Genomic DNA, 21927 nt, shown 5'->3' on the forward strand with positions numbered 1-21927 from the left:
GCTTTTTTTAATAAACGAAAATTAGTATGAAAATAGCTAAAATTAGAAAAATGACGTGGCGGTGACTCACTATCTACGCATAGGAGAGCATCCAGCTGGAGACGTATAAGAGCATCCACATTTCCAATCGGATCCATTCCTCCCCGTAATTCTGATATGGACCCAACTGCAGCTCCGGCTTCCTCCGCCGCCGCCGCCGCCGCCTCCGCCACCACCACCACCGCCACCAACTACTTTCATTCCATTGAATCCAACACAGATTCATGGGGTGAAGACAGTTCTCAGTATCAATCTAATTATGGTTCTTCGGCATCGGCGGCGGGTTCAGTTAAGATCCGGTTGATGTGCAGCAGCGGCGGACATATAGTCCCTCGTCCCCACGACAAATCTCTCTGCTACGTCGGGGGAGAGACGCATATGGTGGTGGTGGATCGTCATACTACTCTAGTAGACCTCACTCATCGCCTGTCAAAAACTATTCTCCGATCATCGTCTTCATCAACGGCGGGGGGGTTTACACTCAAATATCAGCTACCGACAGAAGATCTTGATTCGTTGATCTCTGTGACCACCGATGAAGACCTAGAAAACATGATCGAGGAATACGAGAGGCTGAACTCATCCTCCGCTGTGAGTAAATCTTCTCGGCTTCGTTTATTCATTTTTCCGGCGAAACCGGAATCCGTTTCTTCAATCGGCTCGTTTCTGGAGAATTCCACTAAATCAGAAGATTGGTTTCTTAACGCGCTCAATGGTACCACTTCAGGGTTTTCCGATACTTCGTCGGTGAATAACTTGTTAGGTCTGGACGACGAGATCTCTCTCCCTGAGAAAAAAGAGGTTAATCAAAAGGGTCTCTTAACTACAAACCTCATAGGCAATAATTCAGGCCAGGATGTCCATTCGATACCCGATTCGCCGATGATGGAAACAACCTCATCGTTTGGGTCGGCATCGTCGACTCCGTCACAACCTAACTTGCCGCCGGTTAGCGGAAACGTGGATGATCATCCGAAGGTTGGAGGAGGAGGAGGAATAGAGGAGATGTTTTCCCAGATGAGCGTACAGCAACGGCATCATAAGGATCAAGATGATGGGGTTTTAGCGGCTGCGCCGGCTCCGGTGGCGGTTTCAGGTTCGCCGATGAGTTCTGCGACGGCGATTCCTGAACACTCTGATCCGTTTTTATCCTATCATGAGAGATCGGAGCAGGGTTTACAGATGGCTTATCTAAAGCATCAACAACAGCAGCAGCAGCAACAGCAATTTCAGCAAAAGCAATCCACGGGTTCAATTTTGAGGTTTATCTTAATACTCTGTCTTTCATTTTAACTTGTATCCGTAACACATACCAATTGTTTGTGAAAATGCCTGTGAAAAAAGATGTTGGATTTTGGATTAAACTCCATTATTGGTATGATCTGCAGCGATATGCCATATCAAGAACCTGTTGTTCAAATCCAATCTTCTAGTAACAACAATCGAGTTGTTGATCCAAATGATACCCCTGATCAAAGTCCTAGAATTCAAATGCAACAACAACAACAACAAAATCAAAATTCTGCTTATTTAATGTCGATGCCAACAACAAAAGCTGATGCACAACATCCTCAACTACATCACCAGCAACAACTGCAATTCATACATAACCCTGTTCCACAGCCACAGTACTTCCACCACCACCCTCCTGCGGTGGTTCCAGTGGCTTCCTACTACCAGATGTACCAGTCACCGGCAATGGATCAGCAGAATTTCGTGTACTATATGCCCACTAGGCAGCAGCCCCCTCAAGGTTACAATTTCCCATTGCAGCAACAGCATGCTGATTCATCGCCGCGCGCTCCCACTAATCAAGCAGCACCTCCTCCTACCACCACCAGGACCCCTCAAGCTGCTCCAAAAACTGAATTACCGGTGGGTGTTTACAGAGCAACGAATTCAGGTGGCCAGCAGCTTATTCAGGTTGCATCTGGTCATCAACACCAGCCACAGTATGTTGGGTTTCGTCACCCAACTCAGTCTGTTGCTTCTCCTGCTGCTGGTGGTGGTGGTGGTGGTGGTGGAGGTAACTTTGGGTATGAATTCACTGATTCTTTGCAACAAGGGCAGCTTATGTATTACGCAACACAGCCTATGCCACCTCAATCAGCTGCTCAATATCAAACAACTTCACCTATTGAAGCCAGTTCCCAACAAAGCAGCAACAACAGGTGAAGCAAAACGGGTGTCGTTTATCTCTATATTCTTCAGTTATATGGTATCAGTTTTGTTATTAGTATTGGTTTGTGGTATGTATTTGTGATGGGTATTAGGGATAACTGGAAAAAGTCATCTTTTTCTTGCTGGACTTGTGTATACTACAATATATATAGCTGTTTTTGCCAGTTGAAAACCATTGATCGTATTTGGGAATTACACATAGAAATCTGAAAACTCGTATAGGAGTAGATGAACAAGTGTACTTCATCGTCATTTGAATGTTTGTGAAATCTTTGGATTTTGATTGTTCAGCCTCTTGACTGGCTTTCTTGATGATGCTGAATCTTGTTTCCTCTGTTTTAGTTTAGGTTTAACTGCAAAATAAGACTATACTCACAATGGGGTTTGTTATGGTTACCGTTTAATATGGTTTCTTTTGTCGTTCAATCGGGCTTTGTTGAGAGATGGGTTAGGCTTAATGTCGGTACCACTGTCACTGTTCTAAGAGTGTGCAGTTTTCGCACATTGTTCTGTACCACTGTAACTGTTCTATTTTGTATTGTTATTGTCAAAATTCTGCATTCATGACTTTCTTTCTTTCACACAAGTCTTCACTAAAACAACGTTTTACTCTGTCAACTAGAGGTCTCTTTACGTAAGACTCCACCTCCAGTTGTACAATATTAATGTATTAAGATCTATGGTTTGTTTTTTTTTATATATAGTAACCTGGTCCACCTGGATATCCAACCCGCTAAGCGAGCCGATTAATCTCATGGCAACCACCTGCTTTGCAGATAGCCCAGAGTCATCGCATTTGAATCTCCATGGCCACAAGGGGATTTTCATTCCTCCTTGGATTTGAACCTGAGACCTCCTGGTACTTTTGACCTTTGGAGTCAAGCTCAAACCAATCAGGCAACTTGTTTGGCGATTGGTGGAATAATAAAATATGGAGTTAAAATTAAGTTAAAAGTTTGAAGATTGAGAGTCATTTAAGAATATTAGGTTATAATGACTTGAGGTCGTGGTTTCAAGAAAAAAAAATCAAGGCAACATTAGTGCTGGTAATTAAATGTTTAAAACTTTACACTTATGTATCAAAATGGAAGTTTTAAAAGTACGTTACCTAAAATAAAGATCAAATTAAAGTATGTTACTTTTTCATGCAATTTACCCTTAACATTATTATCAAACTAAATCATAATGATGTAAAAGTTTGGACCACCTGCGTCCATCTATAGATTTAATAATTTAGTAGTTATTATCTTAGTAAGAGAAAATGTTACTTTTTAACCAAATGAATCTTTGGACCAACCGATTCAACTTATTGGTTATTTATCAAACACTAACCGGATGAGTGGTCATTTATATTACCAGGTGAGAATCTTACTCTGATAATGGATATACCGAGAACCAACAATCTTACCAGGTAAGCAAGACCAGTGACTCATATCAGGTAAGCAATCGACAATCTTCCTATACCATTTCATTTTGATAGTCAAGAATCTTGCCTGATATGAGTTGTAGTTATGTATTGAACGACTTGTTTCAAAGGATGATTCATTTCGTTTTTGTTAATTGAAAGCATTTAGGTCAATTATTATGTTGAAAAGGGGTATCATCATTTAAGACATTGAATGTACATATAATTCCATGCCCATAATTCCACGTTTGAATACAACGTTTGGTGGGTTTTATATACCAATAGTCCATTAAAGCGGCCGATTGGATAATGTACCATCCAAAAACAGCCAAACATATACAATCACAAAAGGACAATATTACTTTATTGTAATAGGACTTCATGGTTATCATGAGGTACTATGTCCCATTTTCACGAAACATCATACCTCTATTCAAATAAAAACGTTAAATATCAAATTGATATTAACACAAGGTTTAGATGTAAATCCATTGAAAAAAAATACAAAAATATTTATGTGAAAATGCATATATGAACCAACATTACAGATTATTTATATAAATTCACATATAACCTTTCCTCCTAACGGTATTGAGTCTTCCTTATTTTTTTATTAACCTGGATATTCAACCCGCTATGCGAGCCGACTAATCCCAGGACAACCACCTGCTTTGTAGGTAGCCCGTAGTCATCGCATTTTAACCTCCGTGGCCACAAAGGGATTTTTATTCTTCCTTGGATTTGAACCTGAGACCTCCAGACACTTTTAACCTCTGGAGTTCAAGCTCAAACCAATCAGGCATCACCCTTGTGGTTGAATCTTCCTATTTGAACCTTCCTATATAGACTTGGGTTCAAGGGATAATCACAAAAAAATGAGGAATACTATGATAACCATTCATTTGTTTAGTATGCATGTGCATAGAAACCAAAAAACATTTTCAATGACTTTTATACATATGTGCATACCAGACGAATGAATAGTTATTAGAGAGTTCCTTAGTTTTTCATTTTTTTTGTGATCATCCCTTGAAACCGAGTCTCTCGATATATAGGTGAATTCAAATAAGAACCTCAAAATTCATTAGGAACCCGGGAAACCAACTATTAATGATCATTAAGACTAAATAATGAAAAAAATATTATTCAACGTAATGTTGTTATCACACATTAATGACAAAAAATATCTATAATGAAAATAATGATATATATAATAAAAATAAATGATATGTAGAATAAAAATGCATTAAATAATAAATATCAAAATTCATAATATTCACGATGAATAGTTGGTTTCCGGGTTCCAACGTTGGTTCGTATGCTTACAAGGTATACATGATACACTCAATAATGTAAACTTAAAACAAATACTATAAACAAGATCCTCTAACAACAATTAAACTAGAAGTAATCAAAATCAGATTTGTTTGACCCTCAAAAATCAAACCATGAGCCACATAAGAGAAAATAATCGACTTCCTCCATCTTACGAGATCATATGGGTCCTCGACTCATGGCCTTTCGGTTGCAAACACTCGGCCCGTGTATGATAATATATAAATTGTCAAATTAAACCAAACGTACCTTGAAAATTCTGACACAATGATCGGCTCCACATGATGCGAGCTGCATGCCGTCGGAATCATCATTTTTCTCCAAGTTTCTCCATGCTAAACGATTCACTGATGAAACATGGCACATAAACGGATCAAGTTGGATGACCAGAGAGGCAATTGAAACCAAGAAACTTGAATCGTGATCGCTTTTTCTAAGAGAAATACTCCATAGCTCAATCAGACCATTTTCCATTCCAATGGCAACAACACCATCGTTATTCTGTTGCTGGAGGCCAATCCAAGATAGAGCGGTCACACTGCTTTTAAAAGTGGGAAGAGTCGCAAGTTGTTGCACACTTTGATCGTTCTGCACACCCCAGATCTTCACGGTCTTGTCCCTTGAACCTGTGGCGAATTGGTAACCAAACGGGTTCCACGAACATGCCCATACTATTCTTTTGTGTGCCTCTTGCCGAGTTAGAAGCTGATAACTGATCTGATCTGTGCCATCTGTAAGAAAAATGGGGGTTGTTTTAGGGCCCATAACCGACAAGATAGGATAACACCCAAGAACAAGATAAGATTAACTAGACCACAGCACACATCAAGCCATCAAAGAACTTGAGCGAGTTCAATGGCAATAAATGGAAAGCAAGAACCTTGGAACAGAATGTCATGTTTTTGTACCTTTTGATGTTTTAAGAAAAGCCCAAACACTATGCTTAAATGCAACACTCTTTGGCTATGTTAGGTAAACTAGCCGATAAGCTAGCTAATAAGTCATGTTTGGTAAAAACCAACGGATAAGCTACATAATAATGTAAAGTGACCTAAAAGGACATGTTCGAAAAATTAATTGGAAAAATAAAAGGGGCATAGTTGGAGAAAAGGAAAATGAGAAAGCCCCTGAAGAGCTTATGATCAAACAAATGGAGCTTTCCAAATAAGCTAAAAAAACTAGTTTGTGGTTGCCAAACATAGCCTTTTTCAAGTTCTAAAATGATTAGAAACCTTTTAGGTACCTGTTCTATCTATAGAAAAGAGTGACAACTGGCGATCCCTTGAGACGGCCAAAAGATATTTGTCATCGTGAGAGAATTCCATTTGAGTCACTGTTAAGCTATGAGACTGCAATCGACCAACTGCCTTCCAAGTACCAACCTCCCATAGCCATATTTCCGCCACTGATGCTGATTGGGCCTGTAAAAAGATTGTAAAGAACCAAAGGTGAAATCTACTTTTTCTTCAAAGACTAAAGCAGATGCTAATTTTTTTTGAAGTATATATTATTTATAAACGGAAAATACACGCACAATCCTTATCTTTAGTGAGGTTTGAACTGAACCCTTGACCTCCAGGGATGCTAGGATTTACCGTAAACTCGGATAGCGATGGGACAATGACCCTTTGGTAGCAAATGGTGGTGCTTATATACCTTACAATACCTTACAAGACAAGGCAATACCTTACAAGACGAGGCAACAAGCTTCCCTCCATGATCACAACATAGCGAAAATAATTCATTCCCATGACCATAAAGTTTGTGCGACTCGGGCCATAGTGTGTGCCATGCCAGTTGTTCCTCGATTGGTGGTTCAGTCAAAACTGATGGAACTGCATCTGGGATAGTCTCGAGCGTGTCAAAACCTTCACTACCACTTCGGTCTGTTGTTTCACTTGAAGCTGCACAAAATAACAAGTTGTGTGTCCCCTTTGAGAATGGCACGGAGATTATAGATTCTTACCTATCTATTTATTTGGCAAAAGTTTAACTTGAAGTGATAGCCTGATAGCTAAGGTACGTATGGTATGCAGACAAGACTCGACAAGCTCTCTGAGGTAGACTGGTGAAAGAATTGTGGAAGGTTTTAAGATTTTTAATATGACATAGATAGTTTAGTAATTTATTAATCTCATCATGTCTCCCTGATTTTTTTTGGAAAAAGACGTCTCCCTGATTTTTGTTCCACAGCCTCCTTTGGTGGAACACAAAAGGCATTCTTGTCCCACTCAGTCTTGTCTTGTCTCAGTCTAATATTGCTCAAAAAGCGGGACATCAATTTTCTGTTCTGTCCTCTCCTGCATACCAAACACACCTAATAGAACAAATACTGAAAGTTGATTTGGGATGATCAACAATGAAGTGAGTCAAAAGGAGATCACAATTGCAAGAAAGTACGAGATTTTCAATGTAACTTGTGATAAGTTTTGAGGGAGAGATGGAATGAAACTTGCCTTGAACATAAATAGGTTTCTGAGATAGACCAAGAGCGGACATATTTGCACCTAATACCTGAACATCAACTTGCAGGTCATCAGAGGGATCATGTAACTGTGAAGTGGCATGATTTAATGTTTTCAAGAACGATAATGGGGCTTCAAAAACTCTAGCAACTTTCTCCTCGGCTCCGCTTACAACTCTGTGGTTCCCTTTTCCTTGAATGATAGCTAAGCAGTTGATATCATGACCATGAACTTGAGGGCGAGCAATTTCATGCCAGGTTTCGTCCCCGTTTGAGTTTGCCTCATTAAGCCATGAAGCAAATATTCTAGTTGTCTGCAGATATTAATTAAGAAAAATTAACTTCTTTTTAGCGCCTCTTCACAAATCTCCATTTGTAGGCTTTTTAGATAAACACAATACCTGATCATGGCTGACTGACATCAAGTATTCACCAGATCTACCCCAAGCAATATCTGTCACTGCAGCAAAATGCCCAGATGGAACTTTTTGCGGTTTCCAGTTATCAAACTCATTTTTCCAGAGATGGAAAGCTCCACCATAACCATGGGCTAATATAGAATCACCATTTGAACTCCAGTGCCCACCATAGAACCCCAAAGCAGAATGACTTAGCTCTCCAACAGTAACTACATTCACCCAAATACCTGTTGTTCTCTCAGGTTGCCATATCATCATGGTTTTGTCCATAGATGCAGATAAGATGCTTTGGGGTTGGTATGAACTGTTGTCCACTAACGAAGAAGGCTGCCACTCCACTGAATATACCCAATCCTCGTGACCGATAAGAAGGGATTCTAAAGATACTTGATACGAAAAAGAGCCAGCTAGAAATACAGGCCCCTTTATGTAATAAGCCAAGCTGTTCTCTGCTTTCTTTTTGTCAAAATTACCCACAGAATCACATAAAGCCATTCTCCATATGTGTATACCTCTATCTTGAGAAGAACTAACAAGGAGAAGGCTATATGTTTCTCCATCCACAGGTAATGAGAAATCCAAACTTCGGATCCAATCTGTATGCCCTTTTAACTCACAAGCACGAACAAACTATGGGTACAAGATAAGCAAAACTTAAGCCAATAATGATATAAATGCAAGAAGACAGCTACATATGGAAAATACATACTTGTCCTGTCTTCTCGCCGCAATATAAATGAATCTTGTTGTCAAGTCCCCCCATTGCCAGGATAAGGTGTGTGGTACTTCCTGGCAATTCTGCTAGTGAAAGTGTAACCAATGGTTTCAAACTGACGGAGAGGGAATCCAAGCATGTAATTGTACAGTCACCTGTGATGATGATTTAAAACCGTTAACTGGGATTAACTCCATCTTACAATCCACTGAAGTAATAGAACATGAGTCCACCACATCATTACATTATAGACAATAACTTTCAACATTAAGGGGGGAAATCCTCGATGAAATGATAACATCATTTAAAGCTCGTTAATAAATATGCCTGGCTTTCATGTGATAACTAGTCTTCAAGATAAAGAGGTGAAACAAAAGAAACAAGAAACTCCACAGCACTTTCAATTAAAAGTTATTAAAATAATAGACTCCAAATTATTATTATAGTAACCGCTTTAATGGTTTACCATGGCAACCAAAATGAATCACAAAGTTTGATGGAAAAAGCAGACCCTTCCCAAACTGGGACATTGTTTATGGAATGTATGAAGGACACAAAGTGTCATACATTGAAAATATGAGAAACAGCTTTCTAACCAGCAAGCTATGAAGTTGCTAAGCAAGTATACATGGACACTTGATTTAAGTATCAATGATAATAAAGAGGATTATTTACTTTAAGAATTCCGTTTTTGAATTGCATATTTCTGTAATACCTTCTTCCAGAAGAAAATCTGAAGCTTCAACGTGCTTAGCAATTTGTTTTGAACATGGAAGTTTCTAGAAGGAGCAAAACATCATCAACCGAAAGCTATTGCTTCAACTTCACATATTTTTTTTTCTTTTCTACCGTCTCTAGTATTTCCATTCAACTCTGTTTTACTTCACTATGAAGAAAGAAGATATTCTAGTAGAAAATGTAATGCAACAAACAGAACAAGGTAAATCTCAATCTCAGCATCAACATATGCATTTATGAGCATATAAAACACATTTTCAATTGTTTAGGTTTTATACAATTCAATATAAAATCACTAGTTCTATAAATAAACAAAAGCTTTACAATTGGGTAACATATGTTCTCAAATTAAGAATACAGATTAGCACAAAACAAGTTAAGACCGTATACTCGAAAGTCAAGGCTTACAAGTACTAGAACATGTGAGGGTTGACAGCAACAAACTTGGCTTTAGATTTAAGTGGTTATGAATGTGAGCTTCAGAAGGTATTAGTATCACTAACCTCCAAAAGCAGGTAGGGCTGTTTTCCAAACGTTAACCACACAATCAGAAGACGTAGATGCAAATATTGCTTCAGTTTGAGACACCACAATTGCAGTAATGCAGGTAATGCCTTTCTTGTGTGATTGTAGCAGTTGTGATACATATCTCCACTGCAACCAACGTTCAGGAATAACTAAGATAAAGTAATAGAAAAGTAAAACCAAGAAAATGTACTATCAACCAAACCTCTGAACAGCATTACTGGAAAATAACTAGATCACCCTCATACTTTTAACTATGTCTTGCACAATGTTATTTCGATGCTTTCCAGTTTCCATCATTTCATGGGCTGAACTCAAATATAATAAACAACAAATGTAAAACCTTGGTAGAATAAATATTCTATAGTTTCATTTTCTAGATTCTGGTAAAGCTCATAAATAGCTTAATACAGCAAATTTAAGGAACAAGTCAATCTGGATGAAATATTTTATCATAGCCATGCTTGTTTCTTTTGTTCTGGTAGACCATCCCCTCTGACATAACCTTCTACTTTATTCTTTTATATTATTTGTAAGAATGAAATGTGGCTTTAGGCTAGAGAGAACTACAAGCTGGTTGGACATATATCCAACAAAGAAATGTAGAAACAGAAGAATACAAGAACAAGAGAAAAAAAGATGAAGAGTAGACAAATGCTTAGACCTAGTTTAGTAGTATTAAACTGAGAGGAGGTTTCTCTCCATGGAAATAATTCATAATTGATATATTCCAAAAGAAACTGAAACATCTTCCTTGGTTACAGGAGGACCAAGGACCACACGATACATCTTCTCCTGTGTATCTAACATACCAAAAATCAGCAATCGAGCCACATACTATCACATAATCCTTCAAAATTGGGGAAACACAATCGCAACAGATTATTGACAAGAGGGTGCACATGTTTGTTCAGAGCCAACGGATTGCTTATTAATATGGAAGTAGCCTGCTAGTTTAAGATATGCTTTTTGGCAAGAAACTTTATATCTCAATAGAACATTCAATCAAGTACCTTATTTTCTGCAAGAGATAACTCCCATAGAATAATGACTCCTTCAGCATCTCCAGAGAGTAAATAGTGCTTCTCCCATGCCGCAGCTATAAAACATAAGTATAATCAGTCAACCCAAAAAAAAGTGTTTGTTTCTGTGTTGTCTGTTTTAAAGTATAAATAATTTAACAAGACATTTGTGAATTTTGTAGGGATGGATGCCAAACATCAATAAGGCCTGTTGCCGGTGATTAGACCATGTTTTCCAAGCCAACTTACAGCATTAGATTTACAAAGGGCAAAACACTGCATGCTATCAAGATAGATGAAGATTTTTGTAACACAGTAAAACCACACGATCTAAATTTCTAGTATCGTAACAGACTATGAGATGAGTAGCATTCCTCCACTGCAAACAAAAAGAACTGCAGCAAGACTTTTTGATGTCAAACCTGCTTGTTTCAAATGTACAATTGATGTGATTGGCTGCAAACTTAGTATATACATCATTCTAGTCAAGTAACTTATTCTCATAACTTCTAAAACTATTATCAATTTAAAAGTAGAAAAAGTAAACCATTTGATCCTCAAAGTCAGAATGTACTCGTGTACACTTCTCAAAAAAAGGGAGTAAAAAAGGCGATGATTAGTATTCTTTATGTCCTTCCAATTACCATTTGGAACATGAAATGTTCGTCCCAGATTGACTTACATTATCCACCTGAGCACCCAATTATATTTCGTAAAGATCAGGAACTTAATTTACAACTTCACAACCACATAGTTCAATTGTATAAGTAGCACGATAGAGCTCATTTCATCAAAATAAAAATAAAAAATACCCTTGAATGCAAACTTGCTGCTGGGAAGCCAATGCGTACAGTTCACGGAAGCCTTATGACCTGGTAGCGTAGTCAATATCTTTGCAGTCTGTCAACAAAACCACATTTTATAAAGAATATTCATTTAAGGCGTAAAAGGAATAAGAAACACTAAGATTAAAGTTGGAAAAGGATACAGTAGGACAAGAACCTGAGGGCAAAATATAGAGACGGCATTTTGGGAGCCAAAAGAAATCAAACCGCAGGCACCCCAGGAAACATTGTTAACGACTCGGTTGCATCCACCTCCTATGAACACTCTCTCAACGTCCACAGCTCCATTTTTAACCATGGCTGAAGAAGAAATCTGAGTGCTTGAGTGCAGGGATGGTGCCAAAGTTGTAGTTCAGAGTGGTCCTGTTAAATGGTATCTGTCAAGTCTCTAAATTTTAGGTTGTGCGTCCAAGTCTCTTGAGAGGCATAATCGTGTAAGTTGGTTGAACACCTAAAAGAACACGACAAAAGACTGTTCCATCAACAAAACTTCAGAAACATGTTCATTGCTCTCTTGATATCCGAAAAATTATATCAAAAGAGCAACTTCTATCAGTATAGTAACCATGATAGAAACCATGGAAAATATACATGTTAGATAACAGATACAAACAATTTTGTATTATCTACACCTGAGTTAATATGATTGCCATATGTTCTCTTTGAACTTGATAAAATGACTACTGAGTTAGAAATCAGATGGACTAAAGACATCAAAACGGAACAAAATATTCAATCTACAATTTAAGATCAAAACGGAACATATTATTCCAAAATGTTCTCGAGATATGACTAAATTTTGATTTACATATACAACTCGAAAATGATGAACGAGTTTTACATAGGCATTCACAGACGATTACCAGGTGTTGGGATACCTGAAGACACAAACGCTAGCACAACATATGTATCGGTGCATCCTCTATTCCTATGACCATCTTGGCCAATCTCTCATCCTTCATTACATCAACCCACAATACACTACAACATTCTTATGCCTATTAAAGCTTCAACCAAGTAGTTTCCGTTCATAGTTCATGCAGCCTGATATCATCCATAAAACCTTCAATTTAATAATGTTTTGTAGCAACTATAGATTCTATGAACGTGTGACCTACTCTCAAAAAATTAACATCCATCATCTCAACATATTTGAAATTTGAAAAAGTAAGTACATATAACACACCAAACACTTGATAAAAGCCAGAAGGCATAAGCATCAAGCATATTTCAAATTTCAATAAATTTGATTTCCAGATTCCAACTGTTAAACTGTAAGATGTCCAAACACTTAATAGAAGGCAGAAGCATTCAATTACGATTTACTAAACCTGATACAAGATGGACTAAACACTAAAAAAGATCGACTTACTGTTACTGTTGCTGTTACTGAGAGGTGAGAGACTAAGAGGGTGACTGAGGCTGAGACGGAAACCGCCGGCGAACAGAGCAAGTCGACGGCGAATGGATGGTTTTAGGAGAAGAACAAAGGTAAAGCAGCGGGGTTTAGAAGTAAAAATGGGTCGGTTCGGCCAATGACGTTGATCTTTAATAATTTGGGCCAATTAGGCCCCCACATGGGCCCACATATTCTCAAGGCCCAGTTGACAACCAAGTGACCAACTATTAAACTTGTTAAAGGGGAAATTTTTTTAAAAACCCAATAAATTTTAATATTTTGAAATGATTAAGCCTTTAGAAAAAAATTTAGAACAAATAAATTATTGGACATTCCAAAACATGTTAAATAACTCTTTGGACTTTTTAAAACCTGTTAGATACATCCTTATAACCTATACAACTGGTTTATTTTAAAAAAATAATGAAAATGGAAATAGAAATTAGGAAAATGACAATAAGTTAATAAAATTTATATTCCCTCTAATTTGGTCAGGTATGAAAATTAATGGATTTGTCGTAATTAACCTATCATATTTATATCATTATCATTCTGATTCTTAACCCCTCACTACCCAATCAAATGCTATGTGAAAATGAAATGTTTTGTATGTAATAGTTAAGTTTTCAAAATCTTAGAGTGTGCTATTGCCTATTGGTGTTCGACCATATACAATCACGATCATTGAAGCTTGGTGAACGTCTTTATAGTAAAATATTACATATGAGGGCCTGTGTTTATTGTACTAGACGAGCGTATAGTTGAACATGCAAAATCGATTAATCGATTCTTTATGTATTTATATTTTTGTATCATCAAAAACATATTAGGAAAAAAAAAAGAATCAGACATACATAATTTGTAGTATAATTCGAAAGACAAATGGGATACATTTGGTATCTATTGATGGTTGTAGATATGAACTTCGGTTGCAAAATGCATGACCACTTTGTACCATTTTGGTTTAACGGCTCATATAAAACTTTTTGTTATTAAAAGTGTTTTGATTGCCATTTTGGTTTAAGAATTAGATTAAGATCTTTGGACCATGCGGGCTCCCCGTAATAATTATAACTCATACCTTTAACCAATTTAGCTCTTAATACAAGATCATTCAAGTCAGATTTTTGTGAAATAAGCAAACCAAAATTACTAAGTATACATTTTGTTCCAGAATCTTACATTTACCGTTTGTTTAAAACTCTTATAAATACATCAATTCTATGACCAAATTAATGATTGCATAGGTTGGTTCATAAGTCATCAATTGTTGACTAAAAGATTGGATTATAATTGTATGACATAACAAACTAATAATCTTCGATTGGAAATTAAGATAAAACGACTCTAAATTCTAGTTGTTGACGGAAAAAAAATTCCATTTCATCAAGTCCTACTCAATTGCAAGAGCAAAGCACAAACAACTCTGTTGTTCTATGCTTGAATTTGCCCGCAAGTACAAACATGTTAGATTGCAACATTAAAACCATGTTCACGGTACTTTTTTTTATCGCAACTCGCAAGAATAGAACTTGAGTCAAATATTTATCATCAAGGAAATTCCGTGGAGAGAAAATAACAGAGAAAATATTTCGAGCCATTAGAATCAAGTCATCAGATTCAGGAAATCTAGGGAATCGAGTCCTATTGCCATCAGCATCAACCTCATTGATCATGCGCTAAAGTTCATCGTGTATCGGGTTTTGTCCTAGATATCTCATAATGGTTCATCCGTGTAGTTTAAAGCATCAAATTCAAAAAGAAAAAAAAAATTAAAGACAACATCTAAAGCACTATGTACTACCTTTCTTAGAGTGTCCATATGAATCCTTGCAAGTTTTGCATTCAGATTTAAGGGTTTTTTGCATTTAGATTATGTTCCTCTCCGTCTGATGAAGAACGACACTTCCTAAACGTGGAAATCATCTTCTTTCTCAGGTTAATTTAGTCTTAAAACGAATAAGACTGAAGCATGAAGACTGTACAAATGAAATCAATCGATTGTGGAACAAAATTGACTCTCAACTCATCCAAATTTCAAATTAATTATCTACCTATTGCTAGAAATTGAAAGAGTAGCTACTCATATCAAACCTAAAACTTACAAATAATTTAATTGAAGAATTGATGAAGAACTGTTGATGGAAACTCCAAATTCTACTCCCAAACTCTGAAGATCGATTCCCCCCAATCGAAGAAACCGCTAAAAATAGGACGTGGTCGTTCGGATGAACCCATGGAAAAACTCGCCCGAGCATATTTTGAAGCAAGGAAACAGTCAAACAGAGGCTAGTGTGGGGTGTGGCGCGACTATACATACCAGAAACTCGTGCGGACAGATTTCGTTAGCAGTGCTCATGGTTGTGTTGATCGGGTTGAATATATTTGAACAATCCAACCCAATGCTTGTGGTTTGAAAAAATCTTAACCTAATCCAACCCAAACCAAAGTGCAACCCAACCTAACCCAACGTATGGATTGGTCGGGTTGATAATTTGGTATATTAAAATATTCTTCTAACCTTGAATATGTTATTTATCTACTCATAATTTCTTTTTCATCATCAACCACTTGATACAACTTATCCATATTTCTTACGTATATCACATTCGATTAATTTTCTCAATTTACATATATATGTTCACAGTTACTGAACATATATATGAATGAGTTATATAGAGATATGAATAGATTAAAAATATGGGTATATGAAAAACATACATGATAATGTAATTGTCTAATGTATATATTAATGTAAATTCAACAATCATATTAAATTTAAGAAGTAAAAAGATATCAGGTTCATCGGGTTGGGTTGAGTTCAAATAATAGTAACTCAATACCTACGGTTTGACAATTTTACAATTCGATTAGACATCGGGTTGTTTCGTGTTGAGTTATTTCGCATTGGGTTGGGTTGAGTTGATCGGGTTGGTCGGGTTTTTGAGCACTCCTGGCTGAGACAGTGTCTATGGCGGGTTGTCGCGTGGCTTTTTGACACCGGTGAAGTCGCCCGATGGGAAATCAGATGCAGGATGGACCGGGAGTCGATAACATCTCATGTTGTGGACTGCATCGCTGGGTTATGGGCTTTGACTTGGGCCTTTGGTTTTCTATTCATGTGGTCCACTTTTCTCATATTGATTAAATTACCAATTTTTGGGCCTCTTTTTCTTCCAACCTTGCTCCACCAAACTTGCAGCCGACGAAGTCAAACATAAAACACACAATTATGGAGCCGTTTATTAAATACTTATTTGGTAAGTATTTATCGGATAAATTTCCTCATCGGATGAACATGAGAAGGGTCAAGAATCTTACCGGATAAGAGCTATAAGAAGAATGAAGAGTCTTACCCAGTAAGTGAGGATGACGACTCTTACCCAGGTAAGTGCTTACCCACTAAATTGTTGCATTCGGTATGTTTTAATATACCAAAATCTTACGCATCAAAATAAATCACAGTGTTGACTCCTGTCAATAAGCACTTACCGAGTAAGCAATTGAGTAAATGGCCCCTAAAATCTTTCTTGTTTCTTTTCTTGTTCTGATTGTTGCCATCAAGAAAATATAAATCACATTTAGAGGGTAATATTTAGTCTAGAATTTCACTAATTTAAGGATAATTTGATGTTAAAATTATATAAAATAAATCATTTATCAAACCTACTTAAAGATAGAAAAACATAGTGGCTATGCCTCCTCGGGCCATCGGATCATCCGATCCTGTCGAAGTGGATTCGATCATTGGGTTTCTCGAACGGCAACTAAATACTCTTCAATCCATCATCCTCTTCCACCTCCACCTCTTAAAGGCCACACCTTTTTGCGCGTTGGTGTGTAACTGTAACGTCAGATCAAGATGAGTGGTGGTGGTGGTGGAGATGCTATCAACATTTTTGAGAAAAGTTCAAAATTATAAAAGAAAAAATTGTACAACATTTTTGTGTAAAACATATTAAACTTACTTTTTCTAGAAACCGGGCCAGCCAGACCCTATCGGGGACGGGGACCATTTTTGACCATCTCTACGCCCATGTATTGTACAGTCGTAGTTTGCTTTTGTGGGTATGATTTCACATTAGACCGATGGTGGATGTAGTTTAAACAGGGATTTAACATGCGTGCAGTGAATCTTGTAATTTCTAATTACACGACGCTATTTCATTAAAATTACAAAAATCCAATTTCAAATGGGTCGAAAACCTAATTCTTGAGTCAATTTATCAATTCACGGGTCGTTTAAGGAAATGGCTACAAATCCAAATTAATTCATTTTCCATACGTAAATAAATACAAGATAAAAGTGTTATTCAGTAAATCAACACAATAACATGATTCAATCATTACAACATTAAGAAAACTAGTAGGACAAAATGACTTGATCACAACTAGGATGTATATATGTAATTGTCGTAAACAAAATCCGAAAACCCTTCTTCAACATAACAAACATAAAAAAAAAAAAAAAAAAAAAAAAAACCCTGGTAAGGGGCATGCGGTCTTCGATCACTTGTCGGGTTTTGCCACAGTTTTGCAAATCGGGCACTCGTTTTTGCGGAGAAGCCATTGTTTTATGCAATCTAAGTGATGGTAATGCCCACATTCGAGTCTTCCAAGATCTTCGTTCCCTTTACATTCCTCCTGTAAATTTAAAACTCATTTTGGTATCGTGAGAAGTACAATTCGATTAAAAAAAGATTTTTTTCACTTAGATCAATCATAATTCAAGATCAAGAGTGAGAAGTACAATTCGATTAAAAATCATTAATGGTCTGGATCTCTTTTAATCTTCTCATTTTTTTTTATTAAACTGGATATCCAACTCGCTATGCGAGCCAATTAATCCCAGGGCGACTACCTGCTTTGCAGATAGTCTGGAGTCACCGCATTTGAACCTCCATGGCCATAAGGGGATTTTTATTCCTCCTTAGATTTGAACCTGAGACCTGTCGGTACTTTTGACCTTTGAAACCAAGCTCAAACCAATCAAACACCACCCTTGTGGTTAGCTTCTCATATTTAACTCCTATTATCGCACAATCCAGCTAAATTCCACATATTAATTATTAAAAAAAGTTTTATCCATTCAAATATGAACTTACTTGACATATGCTACACTTCGAGTCTTTGACTTTGGAATTAAAGTCAAAGGACTTGAAAAACGATTTTTTAGGTCTTCTTAAGCAGTTGAGTATTTCTTCTTCCTGCAAACCACCACCGACGTACCCAATTTGATCACTCAATTCCACCAGTTCCTGCATAAGATTCAACAATGGCGGAATTAGTTTGACTTTTCTGGAGTCAATGTTTGAATGAAGGAAATACCTCGTAGGACATGATATCTGCGTTGATCCTCCATGCTCCAAACCGATCGCTTCCTTCTAATCTCCCATCCGACAATGGATTATGTTCGAACATCACAATCTGCGAAATTTGTATTTATGTTACTCAACGATCGCAATGCTGCAATTTACCAGATCTCGAATGCAATTTAACTGAAAGCGATAATTTACAGAGCTCTTAGAATAATTTGCAGGAATGAAACGAAAAATCAAACCTCAGAGATTCCTCCAGGAGAACGACGTTGAAGAAGATTATATTGTCTGGCATCAGATACATTCGACCTTATGAAGGTTGCATTGTCGGTTTGTGCTGTACTCCATGGTTGTTGAAGATCGGTGGCTTGCCTTGTCGCACGAGATCGCTATGAAAAAGGTAGAGTATATTGTTATCGTTCAACGTCTCCACGCTTAATCAGATTTTTTTTGTTTCTGGTTATCTTACATTTTATTTTTCATCGAAAGTTTAACCTGAGGTAACCATAGTGGGTTCCAGAGCGTATGAATACCTGTCTATGGTTTCTTCTATGTGCATCAGCGCTTGTATTTTCTGCAACATCATATGTGAATCCAATCCCAGGAGGAGTACAACAAACATCTGGAACCGTTACCACCACATTCTCCGGACACGATCCTCTGTTTCTCCGCGGTTTCTTCTTATTCTTCTTCCTCCTCCTCATCTTTTCCGGCGAGATAGCGTCTGGAGGATGCACGGCCACCGCTAGCGTGGAATACCGACCGCATCCGAAACCCTTAAGTGTCAAAAACGCAAATAACTTCTTCCGGCGAGGAAGTCGCTCCCTGGATTCAGCAATTTGAGTGGAATTTGGGGTTGCGGAGTGTGATTTGGGTCTGGAATTCCTCGGTCTTCCATGTTCAGGAGTTGCAGTGGCCATTGATTTTGGGGAATGGGGAGGAATGGAGAGAATTTTCAGGGATGTCGGTGAGAAATGGGAAGGAAAATCGATGCCCGATGGAAATGACAACTAACGATGTGGGACTACGGGCAGCTGCAGGTGCGTTTGTCTTCACCCCTGTTCTGTCTTCCTTGTTGATTTTCTTTGGGGTTTTGCAATACAGACAAAAAAAACTGCGAGTATTTTGAATATGAAAATTGAAATCCAACCTGCCCCATTATTTCCATGGAAGACATCCAATACAACATCCTACCCTAATCACCGTTAATAACAAGGTGTAGTTCGAAGTCAGAAATTGTTAAAACTGGTTATATATTATATTGTAACTTGTTCAGTTATCCACTTAACAGTTACTCGTTTACCTGAAATTTTAGTGGATATGGATTAATGGTTTTTCATTATCATTTACCTGACCTCGATTTCGAGGACGAAATCTTTTTAAGTGTGAGAATTATAATACCACGTATTTAAAAGCCCAAATGTGATCAATTTATGAAATTATGTTTTGTTGACTTGTACCTTAGTCTTCAAGAGTTGTTTATTAGGACCATGTTGGTTGAAATAATTTTGGTTAGGACCAAAATTATGAGAAATCGTCGAAGTAGGATTGTATCGCAAATAAGTTAAAGATCAAGGGCTAGAATGTAAATGTTGAAAATATATATTTAAAATTTATTGTTTTTAAACCAAAGTCGGAATAAGGTAGTATTAGAATGTTATTGGTTTTGCTCATTTGTAATTATGTAAATATGTTAATCCTATGAATTTTGATTGTTATAATGCTATCTTTTAGGAGTTTTGTTAGAGCTCAGTATTTTAAATGGTATACTTTTGATTCGTTTACGGTTGTGACACACCCCATCTTTGATATCTAGTAGGATGGGGATGTTACAAACTATATATACACATATAAAGGTAAAATATTTTGTTAACTAAAAATATGGTATCAACTTTGTGAACTTATTATAATAATAAGATTTTTTCTTTAATGGAGGTCATTTTAAATGTTTGATTTAATGATGAAGGGTAAATAAGTAATTTTTCATGTGTAAGTTACTTTTATAGTATTAATGAGATGTTACGAATTATTATTTGACATTCATTGGTGTTCAAAAGAATATTTGATGATCATAAGGTTTTCGTGTAACTAACTGCAGATAAAAATAATCAAATATATGATAAACATTATTTTAAATATAAAAATAATCAAATATATGATAAACATTTTTAAATATAAAAATAATCAAATATATGATAAACATTATTTTAAATATAAAAAATCTAAAATATAATTAAGATAATCATTAAGTTATAACATAATATTTAATTATTATTTTTATAAAATGTTATATTATCAAACCAAAAATAAATTATTTCGTTATTAAACTTAAATTAAATTAGAATAAATAAAATAAATTACATAAAAAATGAAAACTTTTAAATAATTGATTTGATATTAACATTGATATAATTTTTTTCAAACTTTTAAAGGTCATTTTCAACAAATTCTTTAAAACGAAAAAAATAAAGATTTTAAGGATTTATGACGTGTTTTTTTACTACATGAAATTTTCCAAAACTTTTCTTTAAAATGGAGAAATTAAGATAGAGAGAGAGAGAGAGAGTAAAAATATTCAAATTAATTATTATTAACTAGAATGGTATTCGTGCAATGCAGCGAGATACATATCGATTTTAATGTTCTATTTTGTTATTTGTTTCTGTTGATGTTAAAATACAATTTTATGTGTTTTTAAGAAAACAATAATGATTTTATTTTTTAATAAAATATTAATCTGAAAAAAAATATCAATGTTAATATCAAATCAACCATTTAAAAGTTCTTATTTTTATGTAATTTCTTTAAAAAAATTATTATAATTTAATTTAAGTTTAATAAAGAAATAATTTATTTTTATTTTAATAATANTTATAACATAATATTTAATTATTATCTTAAAAATTCTATTTTATTAAACCAAAATAAAATAGTTCGTTGTTAAATTTCAATTAAATTATAATAAAAAATTGAATTAAAGAAAGTACACAAAAACAAAAACTTTTAAATAGTTAATTTGATACTAATATCGATTATTTTTTTTAAATTTTATAATATTTTCAAATTTATATTTCATTAAAAAATAAAAACATTTTTTTTCTCAAAACCATATTATAACATTGATAGACCCAAAATATAAAACAAAACATTAAAATCAAAATATATCTCATTACATTACACAATTATAGTTAAGATTAAATACATCTGAAGGCGGCAAAAACGATAAAAGATAAGTTGTTATCAAAAGTAAATAAATATATATTAAATATATTACTTGAAAATACGTAAAAACTAAATAAATATATATTAAATATATAACTTGAAACTATTTAAAAATTCTACGTGTATCATTTTTAAAATCAATGTGGGGTAGAAACAAATAATTAAAATTCCAAGAGGTTTCAGATTCTAGGAGCAGAGGAGGCATCCAATGTAATAAAAGAATTGCAAGAATAAACCAGAGTTATTGGATTTTTTTTTATTTAAAAAATTATTAATTATATATTTTTTATTTCATTTTAA

At 35.7% G+C, this 21927-nt stretch overlaps 3 protein-coding genes across 5 annotated transcripts; 1 reads left to right on the top strand and 2 right to left on the bottom strand.

Moving 5' to 3' along the window:
• Nucleotides 1-207: 207 nt before the first annotated feature.
• On the top strand, nucleotides 208-2535 carry LOC112524339 (ecdysone-induced protein 74EF-like; the record flags this gene model as incomplete). Its single annotated transcript, XM_025134121.1, has 2 exons — nucleotides 208-1301; nucleotides 1428-2535. Coding segments are annotated over 2 exons (1881 nt in total), but the record flags the coding sequence as incomplete, so codon positions are not given.
• A 2427-nt stretch (nucleotides 2536-4962) lies between these two features.
• On the bottom strand, nucleotides 4963-13165 carry LOC112525992 (elongator complex protein 2). 3 transcript variants are annotated; one of them, XM_025136336.1, is made up of 12 exons: nucleotides 13061-13165; nucleotides 11846-12139; nucleotides 11656-11743; nucleotides 10835-10920; nucleotides 9800-9950; nucleotides 8553-8713; nucleotides 8071-8473; nucleotides 7826-7884; nucleotides 7417-7738; nucleotides 6647-6864; nucleotides 6204-6381; nucleotides 4963-5691 (listed from the first exon to the last, which is right to left on the bottom strand). In XM_025136336.1, exons 2-12 carry the CDS (start codon nucleotides 11984-11986, stop codon nucleotides 5195-5197), a joined length of 2304 nt encoding a protein of 767 aa, XP_024992104.1. In that variant the 5' UTR covers nucleotides 11987-12139; nucleotides 13061-13165; the 3' UTR covers nucleotides 4963-5194. The 3 variants fall into 3 exon arrangements, with proteins under 3 accessions (XP_024992104.1, XP_024992103.1, XP_024992102.1); XM_025136335.1 differs by having other exon boundaries at nucleotides 7826-8473; nucleotides 11846-12051; XM_025136334.1 differs by having other exon boundaries at nucleotides 7826-8473.
• A 4393-nt stretch (nucleotides 13166-17558) lies between these two features.
• On the bottom strand, nucleotides 17559-19362 carry LOC112525691 (E3 ubiquitin-protein ligase MBR2-like). Its single transcript, XM_025135914.1, has 5 exons — nucleotides 18939-19362; nucleotides 18648-18794; nucleotides 18416-18514; nucleotides 18193-18345; nucleotides 17559-17731 (listed from the first exon to the last, which is right to left on the bottom strand). The coding sequence occupies exons 1-5, from the start codon at nucleotides 19323-19325 to the stop codon at nucleotides 17597-17599; spliced, it is 921 nt and encodes a 306-aa protein (XP_024991682.1). The 5' UTR covers nucleotides 19326-19362; the 3' UTR covers nucleotides 17559-17596.
• Nucleotides 19363-21927: the final 2565 nt, after the last annotated feature.

The sequence above is a fragment of the Cynara cardunculus genome, assembly GCF_001531365.2.
Source record: "Cynara cardunculus var. scolymus isolate 2C chromosome LG 13, CcrdV1, whole genome shotgun sequence".
Taxonomy (NCBI): Eukaryota; Viridiplantae; Streptophyta; class Magnoliopsida; order Asterales; family Asteraceae; genus Cynara; species Cynara cardunculus.

Bases quoted from the DNA above. Each gene is read 5' to 3' on its own strand.
- LOC112525992 (XM_025136335.1), bottom strand. From the start codon at position 11,986: ATGGTTAAAAATGGAGCTGTGGACGTTGAGAGAGTGTTCATAGGAGGT. The intron at 6,865-7,416 runs GCAAGTTTCATT...TATTTTGTGCAG, and splicing joins GAAACCTATTTATGTTCAAG to CTTCAAGTGAAACAACAGAC. The intron at 6,382-6,646 runs GTATTGCCTTGT...ATCTTTTTACAG, and splicing joins TTGTTGCCTCGTCTTGTAAG to GCCCAATCAGCATCAGTGGC.
- LOC112525691 (XM_025135914.1), bottom strand. From the start codon at position 19,325: ATGGCCACTGCAACTCCTGAACATGGAAGACCGAGGAATTCCAGACCC. The intron at 18,795-18,938 runs GTATTCATACGC...CCTTTTTCATAG, and splicing joins ATAGAAGAAACCATAGACAG to CGATCTCGTGCGACAAGGCA. The intron at 17,732-18,192 runs GTAAGTTCATAT...TTAAATTTACAG, and splicing joins CGAAGTGTAGCATATGTCAA to GAGGAATGTAAAGGGAACGA.